At 40.7% G+C, this 21,734-nt stretch overlaps 1 protein-coding gene across 1 annotated transcript in view; it reads left to right on the top strand.

The window, feature by feature from the left end:
- LOC138948912 (rhomboid-related protein 2-like) overlaps positions 1 to 17,391 on the top strand; it is a 34,746-nt gene extending 17,355 nt beyond the window's left edge. Inside the window, exons 6-10 of the mRNA XM_070320547.1 lie at positions 1,007 to 1,119; positions 3,379 to 3,479; positions 4,206 to 4,326; positions 5,436 to 5,531; positions 5,836 to 17,391. Coding sequence (XP_070176648.1) covers positions 1,007 to 1,119; positions 3,379 to 3,479; positions 4,206 to 4,326; positions 5,436 to 5,531; positions 5,836 to 5,999 — 595 coding nt within the window. The 3' untranslated portion in view covers positions 6,000 to 17,391. The remainder of the gene's footprint in view (positions 1 to 1,006; positions 1,120 to 3,378; positions 3,480 to 4,205; positions 4,327 to 5,435; positions 5,532 to 5,835) is intronic.
- The last annotated feature ends 4,343 nt before the right edge of the window (positions 17,392 to 21,734 follow it).

The following is a 21,734-nucleotide window of genomic DNA, read 5'->3' as shown; positions in this document are numbered from 1 at the left end:
CTTCTATTTCTTACTTGTTACTTTCCGGCCACAACGAACCTTTTGAACTCATTTGCATAACGAACCCCTCTTATAACAAACACGTTTTCATCCACCGCCGCTGTGTTTTCACTATTCCAATCAGCTGCTAAGCTATGACTGTGCTCTAAAAAGTCACAAGGCTACAACGATCTGCGATGTGGGTGTGAGGCGAGATCAAAGGCAGGTCCATTGTGATAGCTGGGTGGCCTTGTTTATAGACACTGTGACCTTCTTCCCAGGGGTCATTGACCCAGTTTTAGCTATGAGAGGTGGTTCCCCTTTATGAGAGAGGAAACACTTCCTGCACCCGGGTCACTCCCGGGTCAGTGACCGAGTTTAACCTATGGGGAGTTTAACCTATGGGGCGGTCTCTTTGATGTCTTGAGAGGAAACTTGGCCAGGGTAGTACGTGCACCAGAACTGGTGGACACCATGAAATCGGAGATTGATCAGAATGTACATGCTTTTACACGACTTTTTAAATTTTACTTCTAAAATTGTGACAGTAAAGTGAACATTTGAACTATGCCTCTATGGATTATATTATGAAGCTGTTGAAAACATGCAGAGATTGTACTCTCCAAGGAAAGATCGATGGGACGATCATTTGAAGGTGAGTGGGAAAACTTGTCTTAAGGCCATTTAGGGTTGAAAACTCTACAGCGAATTACTGATATAACGAACTAAAATGTATCTCCCTTGAGATTCGTTGTACCCGGACTCCACTGTAGTAAGTCTGCAATAAAATGCTTGGCATTGATGACAGGAGTATTCAATCTTCTTTATTCCTGTGCTTAAAAATTACCATTTGATTATTGCATCTTATTAGATTGTTTGCTAGTATAATAGAAAGTCAGTCATAGAGCTATTTATGTTGTTTTTTCCAACCCCAAACTGGAACCAAAATATCATGAAGTGAAACTTAACTATCGTATTGGGGAGGGAAAAAGTTGTCATCATTGAGTGTTGATTGACTTGGTTTCAGGTACATGCACATTTTGTTCAACATGATTTTCCAGCTGTTGTTTGGTCTACCCCTGGAGATTGTGCACAAGGCTTGGAGGGTGGCTTTGGTCTACTTACTGGGAGTTATTGCAGGTTGACAACACTGTTTTGGTTTTGGTGCTTTTGCTTGAGATCTCTAACATCTCTCTCCAACATGGTTATGGGACTAGCTTTACCTTCATTTTGCTTATGCAGTGGAACCCCCCAAATTTGAGAGAATCAGTCTTTAAGGAGATAAGAGTCTTACAATAAAGGTAAATGTACAGACGTGGTGACCAGAAAATCTGAAAAAGCTGGGTATAAAGAAGGGTTGGAAATCTTTTAAAGTGGGCTTCCTCTGTATTCTGGCTTGCTTGTTAGTATGGTTGGCTGATTGGTAGGTTGGTTGGTTGATTGGTAGGTTGTGTGCTAGGTTGGCTGATTGGTAGGTTGTGTGGTTGCTTGGCTCAGTGCAGCTATCTTGAAGACACATTTTAAAGACTGGGTTGAAAACAGTTGATTGTTGAAGAGTTCATGTCCTTTCAAGGGGTTAGTGTATCAGTGCAATTTAAAAACTCCATTCACCTGCTTGTGCTTTGTGTTGTAAGTGACTATGTTGGCTCTCCCTTATTTTGTGATCCACTGTTTACAGTGTTACTTTTTGGTCTGTATTTTCTTTCCGTTTTTCTTCTTTACTGTTTTTCTTTGCTGAATTAACACTTTTCCTGGCGGAGGGGCTTTGTTTTTAGTGTCTTTTGCTTAGTGCTGTTTTTTAATTTTTTTAATTTTTTTTATCTCACATTTCTCATGTTTGTTTTGTGTTGAGGGGATTTGTAACAATTCCATTTTGAAGCACACATGTTTGGAACTAGGACTTCCAGAGATCTTTTATTCATCCTTCTGTTTTTGTCCCTTAAGCTTCAACATTTAGGTTGTTATTCTAGATTCAGTAATGGCATGCGCGCATATACACACTCACGTACACAGGAATACAAGATGTTTCTATCACACACACACTCGCACATACATACACAGACAGATGCTTACACAAATACATAGACAGCCACACGCACGCACACACAAACACACACACACACATTTCTTCATGCTTGGAAGGATTCTGTTAGGTGCAACAGCTGTGTGATATTCAGTGTCTGTTCCTATTGAAAGGAGGTCTTATTCTTGTCACTAACAGTAATGATTGTGGAAACAAATTTGTGTAAATCCTCTCCTTGTATTGAACGCTTTTTGAGCAAATCTGAACTCATATGCTCCTTTGTGTGTGTATTTGTTTTTTGTATGTGTCTTGATCTGTGTCTGTGTGGTTGTCTGTGCATTTCTTTGTGTGTTGAACACTCTTTTTCAAATGTTGCATAAATCACTTCAAAGCAAACACTGCTAGTGCCAACATGTCATTATGACATTCATAAAGGTTTTATTCCCACTTGATTGTTATGGATATGGCGTTTTTTTCTGTGAGTATGATTGTACATCCCTTGCAGTTAAACAGACAAGAAGAAAAAAACAAGTGTTGAAAATCTGGGATAAAAAGTTCCTGATATGTAAGAACTACTTTGGTGGAAACCCCTCTTTTAAGAGTTATTTACAAACCCCCCTCCCCCAGCCACACCAACAACATATAAATTATACAAAACAAAATTTGAGAAAATCATGTATTAAAAGATAAATAAATACAATTAATAAAATAAGTGCATTAAAAGGGGGGTTCCACTCCATGACAATTTGGGCTTTTAATAGCCTACTTGCACAATACCCCGCTTGAATAGCTCTCCGGTGCGAAAGATAAGGAAGGTTCACTTCCCTGCGGGCAAACGTTTTGCTCTCACAAGCGCTGGTGTTCTCTAGCTTGTGTTAAAAAATTGTTTTTACCTCGATCGCCTTTCCTTTGTGCACGGGCCATGCTTGGGTACTTTGAACGAACTTTAGGATTATTCTCGCGGCTAACATTGCTGCAGCACACTGTTCACATTGAAAATTCACAATTTTCAAGGCGAAGTGTCCGCATTGAAACGCAACCTCTCACAGAGCTATCCGGACATGCCCGCATTTTGCGGCAGATCTCGCAAGGCCACGCAAGTTAACGCAGATGTATCCCGCGATTTGGCGGCGCAGGCCGATAGGGCAAGTCGCCTATTCTTGAAATGCCTTTGTCTGAAGAACTGAGCACAAGAAGTCAAACTCTGAAGCACTAAAATGTGTAGCATTGGAGAGAGGAAGCATTGGGGAGAGTGTATTTTTGCCATGCTCTATTCTGCAGTGCTATGCTATGCAGCTATACTATACTGTGATATGCTATGCTATGCTATGCCAGATGAAATGAAGCCACTGTATCTCAGTCTTACCGTTACACAGGTTCCCTGGCCCACTCTATCAGTGACCATAACGTGGGATTGGTTGGAGCCAGCGGAGGGGTCTACGCATTGCTGGGAGCTCATGTTGCTGCTATTGTCACAGTAAGTGAGACACTGTTTGCTTATTTGTATTAGGCCACAAAAAAAAAATTGTCTGTTTCTGGTAACATGGCTAAAAAATATAGGGTCGGTAGGTAGGGATTTTTTTATTTTTTTATTTTTAATTTTTTTTTACCCCAAATGTAGACCAATAAAACTAACTTTAAAAATCGCGCAAAGAGACTGGATTCACTATACATAGAGACAAGACACTCAACACATTTACAAATCGTCAGCGGACTTTCGTTTTCACACGTTTTTGTTGTTCATTTTCTCACCCTGTCCTTTACCACCTGGAAAAAACCAAAAACATTTTTGAGTTTGGAAAAAAAAAGTTTAGGGTCGGCGCCGAAATTTAGGGTCGGTCGGGTGACCAGAAACAGACAATTTTTTTTAGGGGGCCTTATATTTGTTTTTGTTTTCTTTGCTTGTTTGTTTGATTTGTTTTTACTGTGGTTGTGGATGGTTTCACAATGTGTCTTCTTGGGCAATTGAAAATTGTACTTTCAGCTAGGTGTGTGTGGATGGAGCCGGGTCATTTCGATTTAAAGTAAGGCTGGGAGAGTGTGTTAATGTGCGCGCCTGTCTGTTTTGGTGTACCTGTGTCAGTGTCTGTGTGCTGGTGTCTGTGTGCTGGTGTCAGTGTGTGTGTGTGCACATGCATGCATGTGTCTGCATGTGCATGTCAAAAAACAGTCTTGTCATCACTACATTCCACTGTGCAAACAGAACTGGCGTGAGATGAACTACAAGTGCATGGATCCGGAGGAGCTTGAGGACAACACCTGTAAAGGCATCGGTCGTATCTTGCTGTCTGCACCCGTTCGTCTCATGGTCATCCTGGTTCTTGGTGAGTCAAAGGGAATGTTTTGTACAACGTGTGCAATGGCTTGGTGGTAAGACGTGCAAAAACACGAGTGTACGTGGGAGTCTCAGCCCACGAATGCAGAAGAAGTAGTTTTCTACACTCGCACCAATCTACAAGGTGATTGGTTTGGTAACCAGTGGTGCTTAAAAAAAAAGACAACGAAGGTGTCCAAATTTGGAATTAGGTAAATCCTTGCGTTTTTTGTCTGGTTGTCTGTCCCTCTTCATCACCGCTGTGGGTTTTTCCCTCCCTTCCCTGCCTTTCATTTACTTCGTCCCTCCTTGTGACAAGTCTGTCTTATACAATGTTACCATCTGTGGGTTTTTCCCTCCCTTCCCTGCCTTTCATTTACTTCGTCCCTCCTGGTGACAAGTCTGTCTTATACCATGTTACCATCTGATCTCCCCCCCCGCGGGTTAGGGGAAGTCCCATATTGGTTGGGACGAGAAAGAATTTACCCGATGCTCCCCAGCATGTCGTAAGAGGCGACTAACGGATTCTGTTTCTCCTTTTACCCTTGTTAAGTGTTTCTTGTATAGAATATAGTCAATTTTTGTACAGATTTTAGTCAAGCAGTATGTAAGAAATGTTAAGTCCTTTGTACTGGAAACTTGCATTCTCCCAGTAAGGTCATGTATTGTACTACGTTGCAAGCCCCTGGAGCAAATTTTTGATTAGTGCTTTTGTGAACAAAAAACAATTGACAAGTGGCTCTATCCCATCTCCCCCCTTCCCCCGTCGCGATATAACCTTCGTGGTTGAAAACGACGTTAAACACCAAATAAAGAAAGAAACCATCTGATCTTAAGTGCATAAGTCTGCCATTTTTAGATTGCCAGCGACTGCTTACATTTTTCCTACCGGTTGCACTAGATTCAACCTCTTTTTCCCACAATGGTGCACCCACCAGCAACAGGCAATGAATAAAGCAAAGTATCTCCTCTACATATCCAGAGACATAAATTTAATTGTGCAAGTAAAGGCATTGGCACAATACATGTATTTTGAGAAAGAGAGAATGGGTGAGTACATGTGTAAGATGGTGGCGAGAGTGAATTGCTGTGTCTGACTGGCTTGTCCTCTCTTTTCAGTGGTGCCTGACACAGCCATGGCTGTGTACAGACGTGTCACTGCACCTGACGAATTCAAAGTAGGAGTGACAGCTCATATTGGCGGCTTTATGGCAGGTAATGATCCTCAATGTGTGTGTATGTGTGTAAGTGTGTGTGTGTGTGTGTGTGTGTCGATGTGTGTCCTTGTGTTCATGCCTTTATGTCACCAAACCTGTGTGTATATTTTACTTAGTGTATGTGTATCTTTTTCAGAACGTGTCTCTGTGAATACGAAGCTAATTCTGGCATGAGTAAAACACTTCACAACTTGCAAAATTAAACCCCAAAACAGAACTTTTTTATGCGTAGGAAGCTGTTATACCTCCTTGGTTTCATTTCTCCTGCAGTCATTTATTCACTGGTTCTATATTGTGCCCAGGTCTGCTGCTTGGAATCCCCATCCTGATGAACGTACGTCGCCACGAATGGGAGACCAACCTGGGATGGGTGACACTCGCCATCTACCTCGCCTTCGTCGCTTTGTGCTGCATCTTCAATGCCGTCTATGATGGATACCCGAATACGGATTGGTCGGGATGGTAACGCGCACCTCTGGTGTGTCTTCCGTTCTACATAGGAGAACTTGGAAAAGATGCACTAAAAAGGCTGGAGAAAACCGCGTAGCTGGTTTGTGTTTGATCGCCGTCAGTGTAATTTCTGGCTTGTTTGGTACCGTTTTAGCTGAGGTGGGAAGAGTCGTTTTCTGATGTTGATGTAGAATGCTTTCTGATGTTTTTGAGCACTGTATGGAAAAGATAATTGGATGATGAAATTGTATATCTGCAAGATAAGTCTGTTCTTGTAGGTTGATATGCTGCGAGGTTGAGCTTGTTTTTGGAGAAAAAAAAGGTCGTCTGTCACAAGGAGAAATGCCTCTGTTTACATTCACATCTCTTTGAAGGGCATTGAACCAATGGATTGCTTAGGTTGAGGAAAAAAAAGGGCTTTTGTTGTTGTTTTGCTAAGCTTAGTATGCATGAAAAAAGTTACTGGTTGGTTGAGCAGTAAGATACTTGTTTGTATATGTGCCAGTTCAGTGATATCTGTGAGAGATATCTGACACCAGCTAGAGGAGGTTTGCAGAAGGCAATTGGTGGGAAGTGTTCTGACAGTGCTGTCTTAGGTCCACATCTGGTGTATGTCTGCGACGGATTGCAGTGAGATGCAGCAGAGATGTATTCAGAAGAGAAACATCAGCCTTGCCTTGGCTTACAAATGGTCTATATGTAAGCAGTACGTCTAAAAGAACAGAAATCAGGTTGGAATGTAAGAGCAGCATGAAACTGAATAAACAAGAGGGGGTCAATTGTGTAGACGTAATTCCTAAAAACAAATTTCATCGCAAGTAGCGAGGATTGACACCATGGAGATAACATTGGGTGATTAAGGTCGAAGGGAAAAAGAATTCAGTCTTGGAAGTGTTCATCAAGGCTTACCTGGTAGAGGATACAGGAAGCATATCAGAATAATTCTGTTATTTCTATCAAATACAGAGAATTTCCAACAGACTGATGAGGTCAGCATGCGCTGTAAGATCGGTTGTAGATAGACATACTCTCAGAAGAACTTGATTAGTCTGCTTCAACACTCGGGTTGCACAGTAAATACTCTCAATTGTCCATCATCAGTGCAAAAAACAAAAATAATATCTCCGTTTTAATTATCTCGACATTGTGATCCCTAGATCTGCTTACAAAGATCTGTTATGCTATTTTTAGGATGCTTGTGTGGGGGATTGTGTACCCCCAAAAGAATGATTGCATTTTGACATGGTTGAGAGACAAAATGAACTATTTTTAGTCTTGCCCTGATATTTTTTTCAAAATGTCAAATGGTTCCCTTTGCCCTCAGAACGAATGTGAGCGTTGTTCCCATTTTGATCAACAACCTGTATCTGAATGTGATTGTGGGCATGCACATTTGTGATTGTTGAAAGAATACCACTTATATTGTTTGAGCAACTGATCAAATGTGAACAGCTTAAACTAATTATGTGATGATTTGCATGTGTTGAAAGAACTGTTGATTTCTGAATACCACTGATTGAATGAAAAGGTTGTGAGGGTTGTTTCATGTGGTTTTAGGCTTTTGTGTGATACTGTCACTAGTTCCTCATAATTATTTTTTAATCTTTTAAACCAAGAAATTTGTTTGCTCAAGCTTTTGTCCTATATTAATGCACTACATTTCCCGCTGTAGCTTGTAACACTGTCAGCATAATTTCCTCATTGCAAAATGATCATGGAATGCAGTTGATGCAAAATGATCATGGAATGTAGTTGATGCAAAATGATCATGGAATGTAGTTGATGCAAAATGATCATGGAATGCAGTTGATGCAAAATGATCATGGAATGTAGTTGATGCAAAATGATCATGGAATGTAGTTGATGCAAAATGATCATGGAATGCAGTTGATGCAAAATGATTCCCCCGCGGGTTAGGGGGAGTCCCATATTGGTTGGGACGAGAAAGAATTTACCCGATGCTCCCCAGCATGTCGTAAGAGGCGACTAACGGATTCTGTTTCTCCTTTTACCCTTGTTAAGTGTTTCTTGTATAGAATATAGTCAATTTTTGTACAGATTTTAGTCAAGCAGTATGTAAGAAATGTTAAGTCCTTTGTACTGGAAACTTGCATTCTCCCAGTAAGGTAATATATTGTACTACGTTGCAAGCCCCTGGAGCAAATTTTTGATTAGTGCTTTTGTGAACAAGAAACAATTGACAAGTGGCTCTATCCCATCTCCCCCCTTCCCCCGTCGCGATATAACCTTCGTGGTTGAAAACGACGTAAAACACCAAATAAAGAAAGAAAGAAAGAAAGAAAGATGCAAAATGATCATGGAATGCAGTTGACTGTAGTGAATAGTGTTATTTGTGTGTAATAATCAGATCGTATTTATACTTCCTGGTGGTCTTGTCTGTGTACTCTCTCTCCACAAAGCTGTCAAACATAAGTTGGAGTAATGTACATAGCTTTTACAGGCTCTACTGTATGGAGTAACACATCTTCATAGTGTTTGTGCCTTCTGTGTGTGCTTGTCTGTTCTTTGAGAAACAGGTTAACTCTGCTGATTGTGTATTTTCTGAAAGTCTTTTTTTAACCTCGCTTACCTCTTATTTCTGATCAATGAATTGATGCAACTGTGCAGAATTATTTGTAATATGTCAACCTAACATCATTTAATTAGATTTTAAAAATTTGATTATTCTAAGAATTGATGCAACAGTGCAGAATTGTTTTGTAAAATGTCAACCTAACATCATTTAATTAGATTTAAAAAATTTGATTATTCTAAGAATTGATGCAACAGTGCAGAATTGTTTTGTAAAATGTCAACCTAACATCATTTAATTATCCCGCAGTGGGGCACTGCGGTTATGAAATTAAAAGCCCCTCCTGTTTTTGGAACCGCAGGAGCTTTCTAGTTTGCTGTTAGGTAGATTTCTGGTTCCTCTTTCCTGTCATGCTCTCTTTTTCTTCATGAATTCTTTTCTTTTTTCTGCCTTCTTGCTCGTTCACCTGTATTTTTTCCAAAAATCTCTTCTCTTGCCGCTTGTCTCGCGATTCATGTATAGTTTAATCTGTTAGTGTTCTGATGTAAGTCCAGCAGTAGATAGGTTAAGCCTATTTTAACATACTGGAAACTGGTAATCTTCCAGTAGGTATTAATTTAGTTTTACTAAAGCCTGCTGGGACACAAGTAATGGGTTAGTGCATTTGTAAACAGGAATCGCTTGACAAGTGGCCCCCTTCATCCCCCCCTTCCTCGTCCTGATATGGCTCTGCGTAGTCGGCTGGACGTTAAGCAACAAATAAACAAACAAACAAATCATTTAATTAGATTTAAAAAATTTGATTATTCTAAGACTGAACATACTCTTGATGTGTATGTAGTGCGTAGAAATGTAGATATGACTTATGTGTAGGTATAGCGTAGGAGACTAGTGTTTTGCAATTATTTTCTCTTTGAACATGACGAAAAAAGCATTGTGGGCACTGACACACAGAGTTTCAGCCTAAACTTTCCAAATTCTTGTCGACATTTTTTTCTAATATTTATAGTTGGTTTAAAAAGCAAAGTGTTTGAAATGTGTTTTCCACTCTTGCTAGAAAAGACCTAAAAAGTATTAATTAACTTCTTACTAGACTCAGGTCTGTGCTGTACTACGTGTTCATTGATTTGGTCTGTATCTTATCTTCACTGCATTTCACATTATGTTTTGCTCAGTGAATTTGTAAGGTTTGTGTCTGTATGCTTGATTTGCTGTTTTAATGGGGTAATTATGATGATTTATCAGTTATGTAATGATACAAATGATGTGATAAGGACCAAATAAAGAAAAATGATGTGATAAGCAAATTTAGATCTGCTCTTCTGTAAAATAAAGAAGACTACTAACAGTTTGAATTAATACAGATTTTACAGTACACAATGTAACTAGTCTGCAAATAAGCTGATATCTTGCCTGCTAGCAATTCAGGAGTTAAAGCAGTCGGTGTAACCTACTGGACAGCTTCAAACAGATCTCTACCATGTTAAGGCTGTTCTTAATATATGCTACACACAGTACAGTATGACAAAGAATTGTACTGCACGTAATGAACTTGGCTGCACAAGTTTTGCTTTCAGCAATAATGCTGTGGACCGGCACGGTTGGCCTAGTGGTAAGGCGTCCGCCCCGTGATCGGGAGGTCGTGGGTTCGAACCCCGGCCGGGTCATACCTAAGACTTTAAAATTGGCAATCTAGTGGCTGCTCCGCCTGGCGTCTGGCATTATGGGGTTAGCGCCAGGACTGGTTGGTCCGGTGTCAGAATAATGTGACTGGGTGAGACATGAAGCCTGTGCTGCGACTTCTGTCTTGTGTGTGGCGCACGTTATATGTCAAGCAGCACCGCCCTGATATGGCCCTTCGTGGTCGGCTGGGCGTTAAACAAACAAACACCCCCCGCCGGTTAGGGGGAAGAATTTACCCGATGCTTCCCAGCATGTCGTAAGAGGCGACTAACAGATTCTGTTTCTCCTTTTACCCTTGTTAAGTCTTTCTTGTATAGAATATAGTCAATTTTTGTAAAGATTTTAGTCAAGCAGTATGTAAGAAATGTTAAGTCCTTTGTACTGGAAACTTGCATTCTCCCAGTAAGGTAATATATTGTACTATGTTGCAAGCCCCTGGAGCAAATTTTTGACTAGTGCTTTTGTGAACAAGAAACAATTGACAAGTGGCTCTATCCCATCTCCCCCCTTTCCCTGTCGCGATATAACCTTCGTGGTTGAAAACGACGTTAAACACCAAATAAAGAAAAGAATGGCCCTTCGTGGTCGGCTGGGCGTTAAACAAACAAACAAACAAACAAACTAATGCTGTGGCCGCGGAACTGTTCTAAACGATACACGGTGACCAATTGACGCCATCAAAAGTCTTGCTACAACAGAACCCCCCCCTTAAAAAAAACCAAATTTAAGACTCCCTGATTTTTAAGACCTTGCTCTCAGACTTTCTGTTCATAACCTCTGTAACTTTACCCCATTTTAAGACTCCCTCCTTTTTAAGACCTGATTTTCTCAGATTGTTGCAGGTCTTAAAGGGGGGTGTTCCACTATATATGTTTCAAAACATGGTTCAGTGGCCGAGGTCTTGTCGGTAGCGCAAATAAGTTAGGTTACGCATGGAGTTACGAACACGTAAAGCCTACTTATTCCGTAGCTCCGCTAATGCGTAACTTGGTGGTCACGACGCTTGCTTAGTCGTTTGCGGAGTAACGAAATACGTAAGGAGCTAACGCTGTGCGCAAAGTTGTACTATTTTTAGTGAAGGGGTATATCCCGTGAAGTCGCGTCTAACTAGTGACGTCAAAAGCCTCAAGGAAGTCTATTAGTCTCGGCGATACGGAGAATTCTTTCTTTTTGTGTACTTTACGTCATGATGTTGTGTTTGATTACGTAAGATAGTATTCGTTTTGTTCTTTATCACGTTGTCGAAGCTGGAGCTCCAAAGCACCGCTGCGGACATTTTAGTGAAGTTGAAATCCACACCTTGCTAGAAAAAAAGAAGCAAAGCAATGAGGATCTGTTCAGCAACATCCGTTGACGGCTGAAGTTCTGCCGCAAAAGCATCCAAAAAAATAACGTGCTGCCCGCCATGTTTTTTCGCCACACGCATGCTGCGCAAAGGTTTACGACAGGGGGGGAGCTGTCGTAACTTTACGGTGAACGTAGCGGCGCAAGTTTCGCTACGCTCGCGTCATGCCCACCACGTTTTCATCTTACGGTGTCCGTAGGCTCTGCGCATATGCGTAAAGCCGCTACGTAGCCGACAAGACCTCGGCCACTGGGCTTGATCTCTTGTGCGGATTCTTGCTACATGTTATTTTTTATGTCGCAATATGTGAAATTTGGCTCATCAATGAGATTTTTGACTGACAAGTTCTTTTGAGTGATATGACTGAATGCTGAATGCAGTGCACTGGAGGTGTGTTAAAAAGCATCGGCACTGTGTTTCACTGCATATATTAAGAACAGGCTTCATTAGATCAATGTGTATCATACTGCATTTAGTCAGTATTGGTGTAGTTATAATCTAAGGACAGTATTCCTAATTAATTTGCAGCAATTTGTTTGCACAATCAAGAAATATTTACAATACAGTTTGTAAAACTGACATATTTTAATTAGTAAACAGTAGTACATATAAATGTAAACTTTTTTCAAATGTTTGACTGAAATTTTCCGGTGAAAGCAGCTTTGGACACTGAGGAGAGTGCACAAAGTTGACTGGGAAATAAATTCTTTGCCGAATGTGGGGGTCGAACCCACATCGATAGCGTCGCTATCTCCCCGCAGGCAATACTCCAAATTAGTTTTAAAATATCTAGTGACGAATATTGTATGCAGAAAAAAACGAAACAAATAATTAAATGGATGAAAAGATCAAATAAAAAATGAATTCATGAGAATGTCATTTGTTTCATCATTACAAAGGGAATTGCTACATACTTCCTTCTCAGCTGTTGAGGAAAATATCACAGCATTTGTAAATGTTAGGACTCTAAATAATGATTGTGTGCTTACTTGTTATCATTTTTCTTTGTGTGCAATCATTGTTTTATTTGAATGTAATTTGTCTGCATCATTTTATGGATTCTGGTAAGCATATCTGTTATTGCGTTTATTTATTTCATTGTTGCTATTTCTGTTTTGAGACCGCATGTTAATCAGTATTGTTTTAAAATTGTCTTTAAGGTCATATATTGTACTACGTTGCAAGCCCCTCGAGCAATTTTTTGATTAGTGCTTTTGTGAACAAGAAACAATTAACAAGTGGCTCTATCCCATCTCTCCCCTTTCCCCGTCGTGATATAACCTTGAACGGTTGAAAACGACGTTAAACACCAAATAAAGAAAGAAAGAAAATTGTCTTGTTTTGTTAATTTTTACCTCTCGTTTTGTAATATATACATAATCACCAACATGCATGAAGGTTTTCCTTAGATTTTGGATGGGTTTTTTGTTTAATTTGTATCAGTTTTAACTTACACATAATCATGACTATCTTTTACTGTTACATCATTTTCAGCTTATGTAAATGTATCGATTTCTTTTGCAGTTTGTTACTGTTAGTATGTTCATATCAGTTTTGTGTCCATACCAAACTTTCCCGCAGTGGGGCACTGCGGTTATGAAATTAAAGGCCCCTCCTGTTTTTGGAACCGCAGGAGCTTTCTAGTTTGCTGTTAGGTAGATTTTTGGTTCCTCTTTCCTGTCATGCTCTCTTTTTCTTCATGAATTCTTTTCTTTTTTCTGCCTTCTTGCTCATTCACCTGTATTTTTTCCAAAAATCTCTTCTCTTGCCGCTTGTCTCGCGATTCATGTATAGTTTAATCTGTTAGTGTTCTGATGTAAGTCCAGCAGTAGATAGGTTAAGCCTATTTTAACATACTGGAAACTGGTAATCTTCCAGTAGGTATTAATTTAGTTTTACTAAAGCCTGCTGGGACACAAGTAATGGGTTAGTGCATTTGTAAACAGGAATCGCTTGACAAGTGGCCCCCTTCATCCCCCCCTTCCTCGTCCTGATATGGCTCTGCGTAGTCGGCTGGACGTTAAGCAACAAATAAACAAACAAACAAAAATCCATACCAAACTTAATCTTGCCGGTGTTCGTTATAACAACACCACAGTTGTTTTCATATCTCATATGACGGAGGCACTCTTTTGATTTTGCCTTATTATACATTAAATCTTTGGTTCCAGAAGTGCAGTTTTGTCTGCACATACGGAAGCATGACAGCATTTGGCTCAGAATAAGATGTAAGTGTTAATTCCTTTGTAAATTAGCACATGAATCAAAACCTGCGAGCACCCTAAGAAAGGATACCATTTTCTGTCATTTACAGCAAAGGGGCAGGTTTCATAGAAATGACAGGACATTTTCGCAACTCTGCATACTGAAACTATATGCAGACCTGGGAACCCATACGATTTTGCCGTATTTTGTACGCATGATTGTCTAGAATACAGTCAGTGGAAAAAAATATGACGAGAAAAAATTCCTTGACTACTTTTCTTCACAAGCGCATCCCGAAGCTGATCCAGTATTTTGACACATGATTACAGTTTTTGTCAGTAAACATTGAAAGAAGCATGCGCTTTAAATGTATTTGTAAACTGAATTAATGCTGCGACGGACGGGTGTGAAGCATGTTTGAATCATGAATGTTCAAATGCTGTGTGGAGTACGCTCATTTTTCTGAAAATACACCAAGTTTGTTTCTTCTTCTCGATCGCTCAGCACCAAGTTTGTTTGAGAATACATTTACTCCAAGTGCAAAACAGGGGTTCCCAGGTCTGCATATGGTGAGTTTTGCTGCTGACATGCGGAGTCAGTCATCACATATTCATTGTCACACATCAATTTGGGTCTGTCATTGGACAGTTTTAGAATCTGATGTTCTTGATTTCATGGAAAAGTGTATTCTTTTCTATGCAGCTCTTGCTGAAGATGTGAAAACAATGGTGTTTATGGAATTCTCTTTGCTTTACCGCTTTCAAATTGTTTGTTTTCATGTGATACAAGAAAGTTTTTGCACCCCATGAACAAAGAGTTGTCACCCATGACATTGTCCACTGTTTTAAAATTTTTTGGTGTTTTTAAATCACAGGGTTAAGAGCTAGCGACTGTAACATCGGCATACACATGAAAATACACATGAAAATAAATATGTTGACATGTGAGCTCATTTCTTATGTCATTGTTTACCTGCTGAAAACCATTACAGACTGTAACTCATGGTTGAAAGTTATATGTATTATACAGTAACATCAAACTGTCTGTGCAATATTAAAGTGCAAGAAGATCTGGGTGCTTTTTTTGGTATATAATGGACAGAAATCACTTTGTTTGCACATAAACCACAGAATGTGCACAAAATTATACCATGCACAATTTTAGAATGAATGAAAATAACACAAAAAACACTAGCGAGATTTTGTGAAGATTGCAAAACAAAACAAAAGTGATTTCAGTTGTTCATTTTTTGTAGCCAGTGTCATGTTACGTTATGTTATGTTATGCTATGTATCTCTGTGCACTTGAGGTATATATTGCTAGAATCCACCAAAACATTTGATAGACCAGTCCCAAAGAAAGGAACATATTACATGCCTGAGATGCACAAACCTGTGCAATGTCACTAGTAGTTTTGTGTGGCATCCTTGCCAGTACCTGCATGAGCAAGAGAAAACCATAACCTTTTTGAAATATTTGCTTATCAATTAACATGCTATTGTCCCATGTATCGAAATGCACCCCACTGCCATGAATATTGTTTGGAATTGTGGATCAACGCCCATGTATGCCCATGTACATTTAACTTCTTTTCAGGCTGCTTTGGTGGCTTATGTTTAGAAACATGATTAACTGCAGTTGCTGTTACTGTACACTAGAAATCAGATGATCGAATGTTGTGATGAGCAATCGTTTGCTTGAAAACGACGTTAAACACCAAATAAAGAAATAAAGAAAGAATCGTTTGCTGGTAAAGTCGGCTGTTTGACAGCGGGTTCTTGTCGGCAATAATTTAGGTGTTCTCGGAGAAAGATCTGCAAACTTGCACCATGATAAAACCCATTAATATTCTGATTGATTAATTCCTCAAAAGTCAGAGTGTGAAAAAAAGTAATCATGATTGTACTGCAGTTGTATTCACTGACGAACAATTAAGACGCTGAACTTCAGACTAAAGCAAGCACACAATATGGTCTAGAAAGAGGAGAAAAAAGGTTTAACAAAAATACAGTGGGTAATTAAAATTACAGTTCTGGTGAATTATTATAATCAGGAGTATCCATTTTTTCAAGCACAGCCCAACTATACAATGAAGAAATAACCCTCCATGTTTTTAATTCTTGTAAAATCGTCTCTCTGTCTCTTCTTTTTTCCCATCGGGAGCAGTTCCTATGATACATTTGATCTAGAGTCAAATTGGCTCATAATATAAGTGGATGTGGATATGGATTATGTTTTGGATTGGAAAGTCTTTATATGCAGTGCCGTTGAGACTTTTTGCTTGGCACTCATTCTGTTACAGTCTGTGATTACTGTTTGTTAATTTCTGGCGGCTATCAGATACATATAGGTGTCATTTAAAAAAATCTTCTGTTGGTATACATTTTAGAATGTGATTGTGTATTTTTTAACTTCATGTATACTGTGTTATCTTGCTTGAAAATGTATGCATGTCTAAGGACTATGTCTGTAGTTTGTAGCCCGCATTTGAAATAGTTTGAGCTCTATCTGGCAAATTAAGCACACCAGTTGATTTGTTATTTTAATATAATGTGTTCTGTCATTAGAAGTTACATGAAATGTTACAACATTTTTTGTCCAAGGTGATCTTATTCTCTGAATTTGAAGGAAAGTCACAATGATCTATTCCAGTAAATCCGGAAACCATGTATGAGACCATTGGAAAACAAAAGTTAGGATTTTTCATTGTGTAAAAAACAAAAAAAACTCCCCACTATTCACACACGCTTTTTTCAATTCAAGTTCTTATGAAAAACTTTTTACTCTTTTTTTGACGGAGCATGATTTCTAGCACATGATTTTCAGTAGGAAATTGTGTGTCAGAAATAGCACTCTATCACTTAAATGACAAATGTCACAATAACTTGAGCTTCATATCCTTCATATATCTTTCTTGCCGTCTACTGAAAAAGTAGACATTTTGTACGCCAGTTTTTCTAATGAATTTCTTGTTGTGTTCGATTGGGACTGCACCCTTTTCAGTAGCACTTGCTTTCAGCTGAGAAAAATTGCATTCTCTACCTGTAGTTTTTTGTCTAGTTTATTTTTTCTTTGTCAGAGCATCATCTGTTTGGTGTTCTTCCTTGGTCCCAGTACTGGATACAGTATTATGGTCATTTTCTTGTAGAAAGGAATTTTTTGTCTTTTTCTCCCCAAATCAAAATCAAAATGACATGTACAAATTATGAGCTTTAATTTTAAGAACTTTTTTAATTGATAAAGAAGCAAGGGAATAATTATGTCTTCCAAAGAACCAGTAAACACATTTACAACCAATCCACTGAAAAATTACAAAAAGCCAAAAGTGAAAAATGAATAGAACACAAAAACATGGAAAAACCTATAGGATGGTTCATGGAATTAATGATTGATCGTGTTTCATTAATTTGTTAAATGTACAAGGATATTTTCAGGGTTAACATGACTTAAGAAGACCGCACAATATTGACATTGGTGTTGATGTTTCTTTGTAAACTTGCTATGCAGTTCTGGTTCTCAGTGATAATGTGGTACATGTAGTAATTCTGGTATTTCTATCTTTATCTGACTAACTAGCCTCCTATTTTTATATTCAAATGTGTACTGTTCTATTTTCCATTTGCAATAAAAAATTAAAAAATTCTTGCTTATTATTTTGCTTTGCTGAGCGTTTTGTGTGGAGTATTGGTGGAAAAACTGGGAGACAACTTCTGCTGTTCATAATTTATAGATCTAAATAAGGTATTGTCTCCCCTACAGCCTCTAGTTCTTCGACCTTTTGTTTTCCATCTCTCTCTCTCTCTCTCTCTCTCTCTCTCTCTCTCTCTCTCTCTCTCTCTCTCTCTCTCTCTCTCTCTCTCTCTCTCTCTCTCTCTCTCTCTCTCTCTCTCTCTCTCTCTCTCTCTCTCTCTCATTCATTGCTATGATTATTTTGGCTCGATTTTTCTCTGGACCATCCACACAAAACGAGAGCTGTTTGAGAATAACTGACTTTCCTTCCACACACTCGTCAAACAATAACAGTCAAGTTAGTGCAGTCCAGTAACAAGGAATGCGATCAAGTAAAGCAGTTAGGTGATAAATTCACCATGCTACAAATAGAATTCACCTATACCAGACCGTATTATATTTTTGCGCATAGCAGAGTATGCTTCTTTCTGTCAGTTTATTGTGTGTGTGTGTGTGTGCACAGTGTGTGTGTCAGTGTGTGCGTGAACTCCATCGCTGAAAGTAATATCAGTTTCAGCCCATTTTCAGTCGCATGAAAACTCACCAAACCTATATAAGTACTTCTACCTTATCAGTCAACCCATGTTAGACTTCTTGAAACCGTCACGTCACGGTTCAGCCAACTAGCACTGATTACCTGACAGTGCTGAACACGGGCGACTCAGCTGAACTGCAAGGGCGGATCTGGGGGGGGGGGGGGGGGGGTAACACAGGTTACGTAACCCCCCCACCCCCCAAAAAAAATTCAAACATACACTAATTTATTGGCTCAGGATGCACCAGATAGCTCGATTTTGCTTCTTTGGATAAAACAAATTTCTGGGGGGGCATGCCCCCGGACCCCCCTAGAGGCTTAGGCGCCTTCGGCGCCGTCAACTTGAATCTTCGCAGTCATTTTGTAACCCCCCCCTCCAAAGTGAATTGATCCGCCCTTGAACTTTGACCAGGGATAGTGGGGAGGTATCGCGTGTCCTTTAGATATGGGAATGTGAGGGGATGAGCAAAACGTCGAGATTGGGTATGTGTGCTCACTCAGTTGGAGGTTTTAATTAGTGCCAATGTGTAGATATAACAGTTGGGGGAGAGGCTTAGGAATACAGTCTAGGCGCAGTCACAGCATGCGCCAGAAGGAGGTGTGGCTTAGCTGGCCGTTTGTGCAGTAACCATGTCGGTATCAATTAAGCTCCACCGCCGCTTCGGTCCCAGTGTGTTATTTTGACCTGCCATGCTGCAGGTCAAGAACTTTCCCACCATCGGTAGCAGACTATCAAGTTTCCAAACGCTGACAACTCCGAAGACTCTGGAGAGAATTTCTCTCTGTAGGGCTGCAGAGGTTTGATGTACAGATTTCCCTGTGCATATGCAGGCCTCAGTCTCTTCGTCTCCTTTCCCCGGCCCTTGATTGGGTTTGAGGGATGGCAAATGCCGGAAATACCTATTGCTGGAGGGATTAGCTGTAGCGTATCGGCGTCTGTGACTTGATACCCTTCTTGCTGCAGCGTCATAGTTGAAACGGATGTGTCCCGTCTGTTCGGGTTGATATTTGGGGAATAGTGTAAAATTGTAACCTCTTACTCTTAGTCTGGTTAGAGGCACATAGTTTAGGCGTGTGCCGGAAATGCCCTGGCACTGTGTTACACGACACTTGAGATTGCCACAAGTTCTCAAACGTCGTATAGTTGTGTTCTTTTATTCTACGTCGCCCGTCTTCGCAGCAACAGAAAACAACTCGTCAAATTGAGTTCGAGGATTTATTTGGCATTCCATACATACAACTGCACATCGCAGCAGAACTCAAATAGAAGCTTTTTTAACATTCAAATCGCGCTGGCATATATAGTAAATACTCAATCTCGAGAATATTCCAGACCGAACATGATACAACTACATTATACGAGCCGTCTATGGACTAGAACAGTGACGCTCTCTGTGACGCACATCAAAAGCGCCGACGCACTTAATCCGAACGAACGCCACGAACTCACACTACAAACAGCGTGATAAACAACTTGTTTTGACAGGACTAGAAAGTTCACCTGCATTCTCGTCCAAGCATAAATATTGTGTTTACAAAATATAATATCGGTACTTTCCCACAAAGTACAAATAAGTCAACTACATTCAACACACAAAACTGAACCAAAGCTCAGCAACGGTAGCGTTTCCTAACATTACCCCCAACACCAGAAGAAATTTACCTAATTTCTTTCAATCATTGAAACGCTACCTGTACACATATTATGTATACATAACAGATTGAAAACCAGGTATGTACATTAGTCTGTTGGAGAGTGAACACAGTTTTAATCACATACTCGGCTGAGAAAATCTGCTCCAACATTGTCTGAACCCTTAATCGATTCCACTCGCATATCAAAGTTCTGCAAGTACATCACCCACCTCATGATACGATTATTCACAAACTTCGCAGAGTTCAGGTAGGTGAGGGGTTTGTGATCAGTCTGAAGCACGAATTTCACCCCTTGGAGGTAGAGTTCAAATTTCTTGATTCCCCACACGATGGCTAAACACTCTTTCTCCATGGTCGAGTAGTTCTTCTCGGCTCCTGACAGCTTCTTGCTGGCATAGCTGACCGGAAACGGTTTACCTCCATGTTCTTGCATCAACATGGCGCCGATCCCTTCGTCCGATGCGTCTGTACGCAAGATGAACTCTTTAGCAGTATCAGGAAGGCGTAGCACCGGGTCTCGTGACATCAGGTCGCGCACGGTCTGGTATGCCTTCTCCTGAGCTGGTCCCCAGAGTATTCGGTTGGGGCATCCTTTTCGGGTCATGTCCGACAAAGGCGCCGTTATGGCGGCGAAGTTTGGAATGAACTCTCTGTAGTACCCAGCCAATCCAAGGAAGGATCGCACCTGCTTCTTGGTTTCAGGACGTGGCGCATTGAGGATCTTGGTGACGTTTTCCAACAAAAGCCCCTTTTGACCTTCCTTCAGTGAATGACCTATGAAGTCAACGTTGTCGGTCCCCAAAATGCACTTGCTGGGTCTCACGGTCAGATTGGCTTTTGTCAGGCGGGAAAACAGTTCCCTCAAAGTCTCCAGATGCTCTGCGAAGGTCTCCGTGTGGACTAGCAGATCATCCCAGTAGTACACAACATTCTTCATTCCTTTGAGCATTTTTCGCATTCCCCTCTTCAGGGTAGCACCACTGTTCACCATGCCAAAAGGCATCCGCAGGCACTCATACGTTCCGTCTGGAGTTGCAAAGGCGGTCTTTGGTATGTCCTCTTTGCGCACAGGAATCTGCCAATATCCCTTGCTGAGATCGATCTTTGAGAAGATCTTACTGCCAGTCAACCGTCGGAACAGATCAGCCGCCGTCGGCATTGGTTCAGGGTCAAACACGGTGATCTTATTCACTTTCCTGAAGTCAATGCATACCCTGTTTGTACCGTCTTTCTTCTTGACAACAACAACGGGAGATGAGTAAGGGGATGATGACTCACGGATGACCCCCATCTTCAACATGCTGTCGATGTCCTTCTTCAAGGATTCCCGAGCCTGAAACGGGATAGGGTATGGTTTTGAGCGAACAGGAACGTCAGATGTGAGGTGGACTTCATGTTCGACCAAGGACGTAGAGCCTGGAACATCAGAGAACCTATGGGTGAAGTCGCCCATAAAATCATGCAGCTCCTTCTGCTGATCTTCTGTCAGGTCAGGTCCTAGCTTGACGTCATCCACTCCCTCTTTCTTGTGGAGGTCTCCCAACTCCAGTAGTTCCTCACCGTCGAACTCGTCTAGTTCGGCTGGTTCTTCCGCACTTGCTGCGACCTGTACTGCTTCCGGAGGTCTCTCCACATACAGTTTCAGGAGGTTAGCGTGGTAGATCTTGGACTTCTTGCCGACATTCACCTTGTAGTCGTTGATCCCTACCACAGCCTCAACCTCGTATGGGCCTTTCCACTGCATCAGTAGTTTGTTGTGATCAGTGGGGAGCAGTATCAGCACTTTGTTACCTGGTGTAAACTTCCTGTTTACGGCTTTGCGGTCGTAGTAGTGCTTTCCACTATCCTGAGACTTTCTCAAGTTTTCTCTCGCAATCTCGAGAGTCTCCTCCAGTTTCTCTCGCAACTCGAACACGTACTGGTAACTGTTCTTCACTTCAGGTGTGTCCACATCTTTCGTCCACAATTCCTTCAGTATCTGCATCGGGCCTCTCACGGTCCGCCCGTACATCAGCTCGAACGGGGAGAATCCAGTGGACTCTTGTGGCACCTCCCTGTATGCAAA

The sequence above is a fragment of the Littorina saxatilis genome, linkage group LG15 (assembly GCF_037325665.1).
Source record: "Littorina saxatilis isolate snail1 linkage group LG15, US_GU_Lsax_2.0, whole genome shotgun sequence".
NCBI classification, from domain to species: Eukaryota; Metazoa; Mollusca; class Gastropoda; order Littorinimorpha; family Littorinidae; genus Littorina; species Littorina saxatilis.
Note: the sequence above shows the minus strand (reverse complement) of the source record. Positions and strands in the feature narration are given on the sequence as shown.